Here is a 12,215-nt window from a genome sequence, read left to right on the forward strand (position 1 = left end):
AGAGAAGAAAAAACCACTGTAATAGAAATCAGTAGCCATAGCTTCACAGGGACAAGCTATTATTACAATCTGAGATTAATTTTTTAGAAATGTGAAAAGTATTTATACTTATTAAGTGTTTCCATTTTCACAAGTTATACGGAGTATTTTTCATCATTACATGTATACACAGAATAAATCAAAGATGAACACTAGCCTTCAAATAAGATCTATCCAGAAATAAAAATACTCTTCTAGAGATACTATCCATGAATGGGGCTCTTGAAAATGGAAATGCCATTAAATACAGCTGATATCTGTCTAAGAACAGAGAGAGCTCTAATGAATATATTTGCATATATATGGAGATCATTTTTATGGAATAGAGTGGTTATCTACTTTCCTGGTGAGAGTAGAAAGCCACAGATTCTAGACTTTTTATAAGAGCCTACTGTTTTCTCCTGTTATTCTGACATTATTCATAAACAGTGCTCACTTGTTGAATTGCAATTCAATATTAAGAAATGTTGTCCATAGATTCCCAACGGTTTGTGTATCTTTGATAGCATGGACTTCTTTGGTGTGTCTTTGGCGAGCAGGCGTTTTATGCACACTTTGAAATGTATGCAACCTCCCCGAGAGCAACCATGACCACAACGCTGCTCTTCTCTGTTAAGAGCACTTTAGATCACGGCAGCCTTTCTGTCTCTACACAGAAAGCCAGGTCCACACACTAATTGAACATTTGTCATAAAAACAGTCTTGTTTTGAAACTTTAAAGGGCCTCTGTGCCCAGGGATTAACTGTCTGGAAAAATGCATTTTAAACATTCTGAGTACAGGCAATCGAAATGCCATTCTACCTCAAATAGACAAGGTGGCTCCAATGAGTCCCCGATGATCCCCGCACACCTTCAGGTCTACCTAAGAAACTCATTTTAACTTCAGTTAAAAGTGCCTAGCTGTGTTTGATGTCAGAGTTTGCTCCAGAATGTTGTTCTTACTTCTGATGGGCTCAGTGTTGCTTCAAAAGCAACTTCAACTTAAGAATCTGCTTTAAGTGTGTCATCAAGCACCAAGAAACATGTGATTTGTTTTTGTTCTTTTCCATCAGGAAGCTGACAGCTGGGAAATTATAGAAGGGCTGAAAATAGGCCAAACCAATGTCCAGAAACCAGACAAACATGAAGGCTTTATGCTGAAGAAAAGAAAATGGCCTCTAAAAGGCTGGCACAAGGTAATGTGTATCATATTCAGGTTCAGATCATCTTCATAAATAGAGAGGATCTTATTTGCTATCAAGAGGTGGGAAACAGAGTATGGTTGTATGTGTAAAAATCAGTTTGCAAGGCCTTATTTTAACCATATGAGTTGCAATCTATTATGCCCACAATCTGAGGCAGTCTGAGATCTGTAATATATGTATGTATATACAGGGCAGAAATATTTACATGCTATTTAAAATCCAGTTTGTACATACTGTTTTCTATTCTGTTTTTTTCATTTAAATTAATATGGATATCTTCTTATTAAATATTCTTCTAAGTGAGATATTTTAAATGCAAGAATGTATTCCACTGGATGGATTTATATTATATGTCCCACCATTATTGGACCAATGCTGTATTGCTGGATCTGTAGGACATGTCTAATTTTTTACTGTCATGATGTTGTGATGAACAAACATCCTTATACATGAATTTCTGTTTAGTCCCTTGGGATAAATTCCTAGAATTATTGTTACCAGTGCAAACTAGAGTTGGAAAATCACTGATCCTCTAAGTTTGCTTATTACCCTTCAAAGTGCATAGTTTATTCCTCTCTCTCCTCCCAATGTCCTTGTTCCATCTCCCAGTTTTAATTATGGTGAAAATATTTCACTGTGTTGTTGCCATTACCTGAGTAGCAAGAATTCAGTGATGCTAAGGAGGAGAAAGTTGTCTTCCATTTTCAGTTTAAACTCTTTAATAGGCCACCGGATATCTTCTCTGAAATCACTGGAAAAACGTATCCATCTATTTGCTGCCTCTGCCAATGGAATTTAGCTCAGGGCAAATGGATTTTTTTTTTTTTTTTTGAGACAGAGTCTCACTCTATTGCCCGGGCTAGAGTGCCATGGCGTCAGCCTAGCTCACAGCATCCTCAAACTCCTGGGCTTAAGTGATCCTCCTGCCTCAGCCTCCTGAGTAGCTGGGACTACAGGCATGCACCGCCATGCCCGGCTAATTTTTTCTATATATATTTTTAATTGTCCAACTAATTTCTTTCTATTTTTAGTAGAGATGGGGTGTCGCTCTTGCTCAGGCTGGTCTTGAACTCTTGCTCAAACGATTCACCTGCCTCGGCCTCCCAGAGTGCTAGGATTACAGGCGTGAGCCAACGCGCCTGGCCTGGGCAAATGGATTTGTTGGCTCAAATGGCCAGTGCTGGCTGTCCATTGCCTCAAAGAACGAAGGTTGTATGAATTATAACATAATTTTTGTGTTTTAAGGAAAAGACTTAAAAATGAACATATGGGAAATGTTGCCTCAATCCCCTGTCTCTGAAAGTGGAATAAAAATAGGCTGCTGGCTAATGTACCCTCTTTCTTGTCAGAAACTGTTACCCCTGAACCCACAATACTATCCCAGTGCCAAGGATCTGTGCCCACCATTGTTCTTCCTTGGGTTTTGGCCAACTGCCCATACTCCTTTCTAAGATCACCTTTGCCTCTCATTTTGATCTTACCACTTTGCATTTCCTCAAATTGATGGTCTTGCTAATCTCTTTCCCCATGACATCCTGCAGGTTATCCCTGCTAAAATTCTTTGATAGATAGAAATGGGAAAATAGGAAAAAGAGGTCAGAGAAACAAATTTTATATGAATTGCTAACTTTAATTTAGCACTTTCAGTCTATGTTTCAGCAAAACTGGCTTTGGTTGAACAGCAACTTTCTTCTAGACCGTGACCTTGAACATTTTGCTACATAAATAATAGGAGGGTCTCCCTTGCATTGCCTTTTTTCTTGATCTCTAATACCACCATATAGTTATTCAAGTGTCAGTCCTTTTGATTACCCAAGTCAAGGGCAATTGAGGAAGCAAGTGTTTTTCAATTGTAGAGATTCTTTCTCCCCATGCCTACTTACTGTCCCCCAGCACCTGTAACAAAAGGGATACAGTGGCCTTCTGTGAGTTCTATGCAGGAGTGCCAAGGCCTGACTGCTGGCCACCTCAGCAGCTAAGAGGTCCAGAATCACATAGAAACTTTCCAGCAGAGTAATTTTCCAGCAACAGAAAGAATCCCTGCATCTGTAGAACTAGAGGAGGGCCCTGGACCCATTGTTTGATTGGGTCCTGGGGGCTGTTATCTTGTGAATTGCCCATGGAAGGGAAATCGACAGCAGAGAGTTCCTGAGTGTTTGTGGAGCAAAAATGGCCTCATCCATTCTGATTGGACCAGGAGCATCTTGGAGGGGACAGGAATTGCTAAAAACCTCTTTCTCTCTCTCTTTTTTTTTTTTTTACCCTTAATGTAGTTCAGAAATAATTTTTAATTCCCTTTACTAACACTAGAATGCAAGCATTTTGCTAAGTACAGATACAAGCATATTGCTAAGGCCAATTAAACTTTCCAGGTAATTCATTATTCATAGATCCAGTCCACTGGCTTCTGTAATGAGCATTTTCAGGAATTATCCATGGTATTCAGGGGAAATTCAGAAGTTTACCTCCATGGTGAAAAATTCCCTATAGAATTGTATAGAGCTCCTCACGGAATCACTGTGACCTAACCCAGATTGTTCTCATTTCTCACTTTCAAAAACATCCCCATGTGGCTCATTCAGAAGGTCTTAGCTGCAGGTCCTGAAATTCCTTCCCTCTTAAGAAAAATCATGGTGAAAAACTGCATCCTCATTGTATTATGTTTAAAAGAACCCTGGGACTAGAGTCTGGTCTCCTTACCATTTAATGTGACTGACCATGGCCAGATGCACTGAATCCAGATGCATTAAAATAATCCAATATATTAACTAATAGTGGTCAAGCAATGTTAGACCCGCACTTGTGAATATTTTATATAATTCAAAATGCAGACACTAACTGAGGGGTGTTTGGTTCTTGCAGCGTTTTTTTGTCCTGGATAATGGAATGTTAAAGTATTCAAAGGCACCACTTGATGTAAGTAGCACACAGGACGTGTTTCAAAGATTGATTTAGAATTCTGCTTGAAGTGAGTAAACACTGTAATTGTACAAGCCTTATGCCGCAGTTATCAGCTTTGTGCATGTCTGTGCCAGTAAGATTTCACAAACTACCAAATTTCCATGTTCTGTAGGTGTGTTTTATGCTTATACTCACAATAACATAAAATTTCAAACTAGTGCATGAAGATTTAACTGTTTTGATGTATGTTAATAAAAACAGAAGCTGAAATCTAAAAAGTGACACAGTAAAAATCACCCTTTCTCTCTTGGAGAGAAAATGCAAATGGGCTCTTTTCTGCATCTCTCAGTAAATTCTGCTTTATGTGTGCTTTTTTGAGATTTAAAGCAATCTTCGTTCTTGTCAATGTCCTTTTAAAGCTATTGTATGAACTCATTTCTATTAATACTTCCCACATCCTTTTATCTTGGGATTCCCAACTCACTAAAATTATTCCAAATCATTTTTCTTTAGTATACAAAGTAGTAGTTTGCATGCAAAACTGGAAAATTCCTTTCTTCTCATCATTGTGATATACGAAAAAATAAAAGAGGGCTCAGATTTCGGTTTTGTCCCCATCTCTGCCATTGATCCAGCTGTGTCCTTGATCAGAAGAGCAGCCGGAAGGAAAAGCTGGCTGCCCCCTGCTCTCTGGTCCCAGCTGTCCAGTTCTGCCCCAGCAGCTGTCTTCCAGCTGATTGCTTGGGATGTTCTGGGGTATAGGTCAAAGACTGACCTCAGTTATTTTAGAAACCACCAAAGATGTCTGTTTTGGGGGATATTAACTGTGCAATTGAGAATTATGAAGAGTTGGCATTACCTTTTATGCCAAAAACAGAAACAGGAATAAGATTAATAGTCTTACTTATTGAAATCGGTGTGAAATCACTGCAACTTCAACTATCCTCCGTTTAAGAACCTTAACTTTTTCTCTTTGTTAAAGAGGTATAGTATTCCACTTCCCATAGATCAGTTAAAGATTACCTTGAGTTCACTTAAATTCAATACAGAAACACATCAAATTATGTATCCTTCCAGCCTATTTACTAGTCTTTTGATTTCAGATTCAAAAAGGGAAGGTCCATGGGAGCATAGATGTTGGACTCTCGGTCATGTCAATTAAAAAGAAAGCTCGAAGAATAGACCTGGACACAGAAGAGCACATCTATCATTTGAAGGTGAAATCGCTTTTCAACAGTTTTTCTGCCATTATGAGGGAATACCATTTGCCTATACCAGTGCCTACACCAGTGGTAGACAAGAGATTGGTTTCACAGTTACCTTCTCCTCTTGCTCATTGTATTAGGTGAAATCCCAGGACTGGTTTGATGCATGGGTCTCCAAACTGCGCCATCATCGGTTGTATCGTCAGAATGAAATTGTAAGATCACCAAGAGATGCCAGTTTTCACATATTTCCTTCAACCTCCACAGCTGAATCCTCCCCAGCTGCTAATGTTTCTGTTGTGGATGGAAAGGTATGACTTTGTCCTATAAAGCCTGGAAATTGCTTAGAAAAGTATGCAAATGCACAACTGAGTCTCATTTGGGAAAACCAAAAAGAGAAGGTTAGCTTTGTAAACTGCTGCTCGGAAGACAACAGTGACATTGACATCAAAGGTAATCACAAGTGTAGATTAGGCGGTGACCTCTTGTAGATCACCAAGAGAACTGGAAGTTATTTTTCCTTTCTATGAATGGACTACATCCTACTTTTATGTGATTTTGTAAACGTATTAGGAAGTAAAGTAAACATTTGTTTAATCAGCACCCAGAAATCAGGTGCCTTCCTGGATGATAATAAGAAGACCCCAAAGTCTTGAAAATGAAACTTGCTTTCTTGCCTTGAGCTGTAATATATCCATGACCCAAAGAAAAGCTATTAAACTTCCCCATGAAGTTAATGCAAATAAGCTTGAAAATGTGACAATAATGTAAGTAGTAGCCTATCTGTGTGGCCAGCCACCGTGGTAAGCACTTCACACTCATTCATCTCTAATCTTTCACATAGCCGAAGTTCAGAGACAGTAAAGAATTTTTCCAGAAGTGACATAGCCCTTAAACGGTTGGGCCTGGATCTGAACCCACATCTCTGTTTCCAACATCAGTGCCCTTTCCATGATGATACCACATACCAGACTAAGGGAGACTGAAGTTGTTCTTTCGGCTGAAACAAGAGTTCATTTTCTATGTTGATGAAAAGCTGGAGGTGTTGCTTGTTAAAGAGTTGAGGTTAAGACAACAGACATGGAAACATCTGTTTCTGCCTTTGATTCAATAATTAAGTTTCCTGGAACACAGCCACACTGCACGGCCCACGGGTGCTGCAGCTTCACATTTGGCACCTGCAGCTGAGGACAGGGACAGCTGCGAGGAAGCTGGCTGCCACAATAAGCTGGGTTCAAGAACATACTAGTGGAGATTCTGCTTTTCTCTATTTGCTCACGCAGGACTGTCTGTCAGACATAGATCCATGTTTCCATTGCAAAGCGTTGAAAAACCTCATGGAATAACTGTAGGACTAAGCAAATCAGATTAAGTGAAACATTACTGTATTCAGCTGTTGTTATTTCACTGGAAATTACTTAAGTAATTTTTGTTAAATCTCATTAATTATATTCAACAGGCCTCTCAAACCTCACATTATTTCATTCTGGTTGCAGCCTTGCCAAGGACTATTTAATTATCTTTCTCCTAGAAATAGGGTGTTGGATTAATCCTAATACCAACCAGTTCTGAAGTAAAAGGAAATCAACCAGTAGGTCAGGCTTAGGAAGGTTGGAACTTAGAGACGCCCAAGATAGTGCCCGAGTTTCTCTGGGCCTTCCTGTATTCTCACCACGGGGTAGACCGAATCCCAGGTATGGTCCAAATTAAATGAGGAATGAATTCCAAATGGATCTTTAAAAAATATAAACTTGTAATTGTTTGGTTCTTCCAACATCTGCCTATATCATTGGCACAGAGTATTGATAAAAATTATATTCATTCCATCCCTTGTTTTATGTATTAAATAACATGGGTGGTATCTGACGGTGGAAGACTAAAACCAAATCCTCCCCACTGCTGGCCTTGGAATAAGAAAGCTCTTCAACTCTGGTTTTCATAACAGATCTATTGCTCTCGTTACAAATGACACACCTCTAAGATCTACTCAGTGAAAGATTTCCATTACATTTATCAAAATGCAGTATAGAGGGGAAAGAGCTTTTTATCGTTGTGCTTGCCTTCTACGTATCAAGTTATGAGACTCCTGAATGTTAATTGGTTTGTGGCCCTGTGTGGGTAATAAATAAGTCTGGGTTTGTGAAGCATGCACATCATTCACTTCATAATGATTTAGAGGAGACACAATCAGTTGTAATTGAATATTAAAGTCAACTATGGAGTTTTCAAGTTATTTCCGTTTCTTGGGAAATAAGTTTCTGCTTTTATCACTGAGTGTTTCTTGCACTCACCTTCGTATCTATGTACTTAATATAACTTTAATTTATTTCACATGAAATCTCTCTAATGGAAAGTCTATGAGCTATAGATAATAACTTGCCAAGACTGCCTTTTTATACATTATAATTTTCAATATGCATTCAAAGCGCAAGGTGGCTTGCTAGTGGGTAATATATTTGGGAATCACGTGTTGAGCAGACCTTGAGCTGATTGTAAGAGTACAGAGACCTTTTGGTGCTCGTGAGGATTAGATAACAACACACTTGGATGTTGACTGATGGAGATAATAGTTCAGTGAGAGTGTTGTTAATGTTTATGAATTTTGCCTTCACTGAGCACATATTACATTTAGCCAGGAGGCTTCTTCCATATTTTGAGTGTGCCCTTTCTTCCTTTGTTTCTTAATGTCGCTTCGAGGATGCTTATGTTTTTAAAAAATCATTTAAATGTACTGTTTTTGCTTCATAACCGTACACTTCCTCTCTGTTTCTGTTCACTGTAGATGCAACCAAACAGCTTTCCGTGGCAGTCCCCTCTACCATGCAGCAACAGCCTCCCTGCAACCTGCACAACAGGCCAGAGCAAGGTGGCAGCCTGGTTACAGGACTCGGAAGAGATGGACAGGTGTGCGGAAGGTTAGTTCTTGCCCAGTATGAGCTATGAGAATAAGCCAAAACAGAACAAAAAAAACTAAAGAGGTGAATTGTGGGCGTTGCTCTCTCCCCCTGACCCTTTTGATAACGTTGACTTTTCCTTGCACACCGGATCCTTCTCCACGTCATGACTCGGGCTTCTGACCTGCCACTTCCACCCACTTCAACCTTCTTTCCTCACCCCTTCACCAGTTCCCTCTGGCTTCCTCACTTCCCACCCCCAGACCCTGGGGCAGTCACACAGAGGAGTGGCTCCCAAGGAGAGCCCCCCACACACGCTCCCACACTCTCTACTCTGCCCTCCTCCCTAGGCTACTCCCACGGCTGCCTTCTCTGCTACTCTGTCTTGCCCGTGGAGCAGGTGTACGTTTCCTGCCAACCCAGCAATAAATGGCAAAATTCCAATGTGCTGTACCTTATATCCATGGTTACCTGTTAGTGGTGTTCCACTATGGATCAATTACTAAATATTCTGAACCAATACGTGATTCCCTCTCTCTGCCACCTCTGGGCCTCTGAATCTCTTCTTACCTCCCCCTCCTTGTAATCAGCCAGAGTGCATGGTCCAGACTTGATCCACAGGCCGTTCCCATTCTATGAGACAGTTTTCATTTGACCTTTAAAACTGAGAAAAACAGGGGCAATGTAGAGAGTATTTAATAAGGTTCAATGTGATTTAATTTTTGAAATGATCTTATAGATGATGTTGGGCCTACTTTTTAAAAATTATTTTCTTTTACAAAATTATAATAAAAGTAGATGTTAGATAAGTTAAATTTGTCTGTTAGTCCCCCAACCAAAACAATTTTTTTTATCTCTACCAGTGTGTGAACTCAGTCTACAGCATTTTTATCAGTCCTCTGATAAAAGGACATCCCAAACTAGAGCTTTATGTGTAAATATGACTTACAAGGGATCTCATACTCACAAATTACATCCAGCTGACATTCCATTAAAAAGGTTTTACATAGATATAGTCACAAAACACTTGGACTCTAATTTGAGTATATTAACTTCACATTGGGGAAAGAAGACAAGCCTCACTTACCTAAACTCTTGGCTTCAGCAGTGATTCTAGACATTTCTGCCTCTCCTCTAACTCCTGCCCCCTCACACTTACTCAAGGCGTTTAACCTGGCTGCCTGTATGGCCAAAAAGATTGAGTCCATCCACTGGGACAATATCCATGTATCTGACCAAAATGAATAGACATTGCCTTTGATGCAGGGAGCCCTGGGCTGGTGGAGACACACACCTGTCTCTCCCTGTCTGTTCAGAGTACTGTGTGGTCCGTCCCTGTGCCCTCGTTCCGGGCCTGTGGGGATCCTCGTCCTCCTCACCCTGACTGCTCTACCTGTGTCCTCCACCTGACTTGCTGTTCTCCTTCAGGATTTAGTGCAATAACTATCTCCTCTCCTTGACTGTAACTTCACCCAAATTCCAGATAACCATCTTATAAACCATTTTAGAGGAGCAAGTAGACAGGTTCCTAAAGGGAAAACCACAAGACTGCTGAAACCCCCTTGACTGTGCTTCCCTGGTGACAAAGGCTGTCAGAGCAGGAAGGTGATCATGCACAATTTGACGGGGATTTTATTTGTTTTAATTAATTTATTTTTTTAAGAGACCAGGCTGGGGTGCAGTGGCATAATCATAGTTCACTGCAGCCTTGAACTCCTGGACTCAAGCAATCCTCCTGCCTCAGCCTCCTGAGTAGCTGGGACTACAGGTGTGCACCACCACTCCTAGTTAATTTATTTATTTATTTATTTATTTATTTTTTGAGACAGAGTCTCACTCTGTTGCCCGGGCTAGAGTGAGTGCCGTGGTGTCATCCTAGCTCATAGCAACCTCAAACTCCTGGGCTCAAGCGATCCTCCTGCCTCAGCCTCCCGGGTAGCTGGGACCACAGGCATGTGCCACCATGCCCGGCTAATTTTTTCTATGTATTTTTAGTTGTCCAATTAATTTCTTTCTAATTTTAGTTGAGACGGGGTCTTGCTCTTGCTCAGGCTGGTTTCAAACTCCTGAGCTCAAACAATCCGCCCGCCTCGGCCTCCCAGAGAGCTAGGATTACAGGCGTGAGCCACCGCGCCCGGCCTAATTTTTTTATTTTTTGTAGAGACGGGGTCTTGCTGTATAACCAGGCTGTTCCCAAACTCCTAGGCTCAAGGGATTGTCCCACCTCAGCCTCCCAAAGTGCTGGGATTACAGGCATGAGCCACCATGCCAAGCCTTAACTGGGATTTTAATGGCTTCAACATTAATAGCTGTTAATTTGTAAGAGTAGGCTTTGAAATCATCTCATAATCGATGGTTTTATGATTCTAAACCAGAGAAGGGGCTGTTTTGTTTCACTTGCCAGCATCGTCATCATATAAACATGGATCTGCCTAACTGTATTTGCCATAATTTGGGTTGACCCTTTTATTAGCATCACTACCACTCCCTGCCCAAGTCTAACATATTTTTATTTCTGATTTTTATTAGATCTTGCACACTGCCAGTCAAACCTCGTGGAACTTAGCAAACTCCTACAAAATCTGGAAATTCTTCAGAGAACTCAGTCAGCACCTAACTTTACTGACATGCAGGTAAACATTACTGCTGCTGCTGAAAGGATTTAGGGTATTAATTTATAATCTTTACTGGATTATTCTGTGAATATATAAGGTAATATTTAAAGGGAAATGACTATAATCCAGGCTAGTTTATATTCTGGAGTTATTCTTACTCTTTGAATCTTGGTGTCGTGTTAATTAAGATGACTTTTTAGATAATATTTTACATTTAAATACAGACTAACTGGAAGACATACATGCAGTATCTGAATCATTCTTCCATGTTTATGTTTCATTAGAAATGATAACTTCGAAGATATAATTTAGGTACTCTCAGAATTATTACCATCTTTTCCTATAGAAAACAATGCTAAACAATTCTAATCCTGTTTTCATTTTTTATATCAGAAAAAAATATTTTATAATTAAGTTCTTGGCTCTGCTTTTAATGTCCACTACACATCTGATATGCCTTTCTCTCCTGGCTGGTTTGCTTATAGGTTCTAACAATGGTTTCTTTACTAACTTGCTGTGCTCTTTTTGTCTATACCTGTATCATCTGTGTGAACTTAATCATGCTTTATTGCTTTTAACTATTTGTGTAATGTAGGCTAACTGTGTAGATATTTCAAAGAAAGACAAGCGGGTCACAAGACGATGGAGAACAAAAAGTGTCAGCAAAGATACAAAAATACAACTACAGGTACAGATTTTACTTTTCCTTCATTCATGTTTTTTGTATATGTTTTAAGTACTAGTCTTTGTAGTTCAGTTCATGGAAGTTAGATTGAGAGAGCAGCTTAACTGCGTTAAAGTCAGTGCTTTTCAAACTGAGTTATTTAAAATAGCAGGAAATCTATTTATTTTTCTTATTCTGTCATAAGTGAAAAGAATTTAAAAGAAAGGTTAAAATTATAAAATATGGCTGCAAAGTGGCATTTTCATTCTCAATTATGGCCTTTGAACCATTAAAATATATTTTAACAAAAAGTCACCTTAAGAATCTAGACTAAAAATCTAATGGGTTGTAATGAACATTCATTTATACATACTGGATCTTAAAAGAGCCTTTCATGTGTCAGCTTTGTCCAAACTTTTATCTAATCAAGAAAAAGTGTAGTGGGTGTGAGAGATTAGAAATCAACAAACCTGTGTTCCAGTCTAATCACTGTGATTTTCTAGCAGTATAATTTTGTGCATTTCTGTTAAATTTTCTGAGCCTCCATTTGCTCCTGTGTAAAGTGATATAGTTAATTTAATGATCTCTGAATTCCCTTTCAACTCTAAAATTCTATGATTCTATAAAAATAGATATTATTGGGCCATCAACAATCACTTTAAAATCTGAACTAAAGTCTTAATAGCTCATAATAAATTTACTTGAAATTTAT

The 12,215-nt window shown here is 39.3% G+C and overlaps 1 protein-coding gene across 6 annotated transcripts in view; it reads left to right on the forward strand.

The window, feature by feature from the left end:
• OSBPL6 (oxysterol binding protein-like 6) overlaps positions 1 to 12,215 on the forward strand; it is a 115,769-nt gene that overhangs the window by 57,740 nt on the left and 45,814 nt on the right. For 4 of the 6 annotated variants that reach the window (XM_012650702.1, XM_012650700.1, XM_012650704.1 and 1 more), the window contains 7 exons: positions 1,093 to 1,215; positions 4,087 to 4,140; positions 5,229 to 5,342; positions 5,471 to 5,641; positions 8,113 to 8,245; positions 10,754 to 10,857; positions 11,435 to 11,527. In XM_012650702.1, the coding sequence (XP_012506156.1) occupies positions 1,093 to 1,215; positions 4,087 to 4,140; positions 5,229 to 5,342; positions 5,471 to 5,641; positions 8,113 to 8,245; positions 10,754 to 10,857; positions 11,435 to 11,527 (792 nt within the window). Of the gene's footprint in view, positions 1 to 1,092; positions 1,216 to 4,086; positions 4,141 to 5,228; positions 5,343 to 5,470; positions 5,642 to 8,112; positions 8,246 to 10,753; positions 10,858 to 11,434; positions 11,528 to 12,215 lie in introns of those variants that run through there. The other 2 variants (XM_012650703.1, XM_012650701.1) reach the window with 2 other exon arrangements.

This window comes from Propithecus coquereli, unplaced genomic scaffold (assembly GCF_000956105.1).
Source record: "Propithecus coquereli isolate 6110/MARCELLA unplaced genomic scaffold, Pcoq_1.0 Scaffold34, whole genome shotgun sequence".
Classification (NCBI taxonomy): domain Eukaryota; kingdom Metazoa; phylum Chordata; class Mammalia; order Primates; family Indriidae; genus Propithecus; species Propithecus coquereli.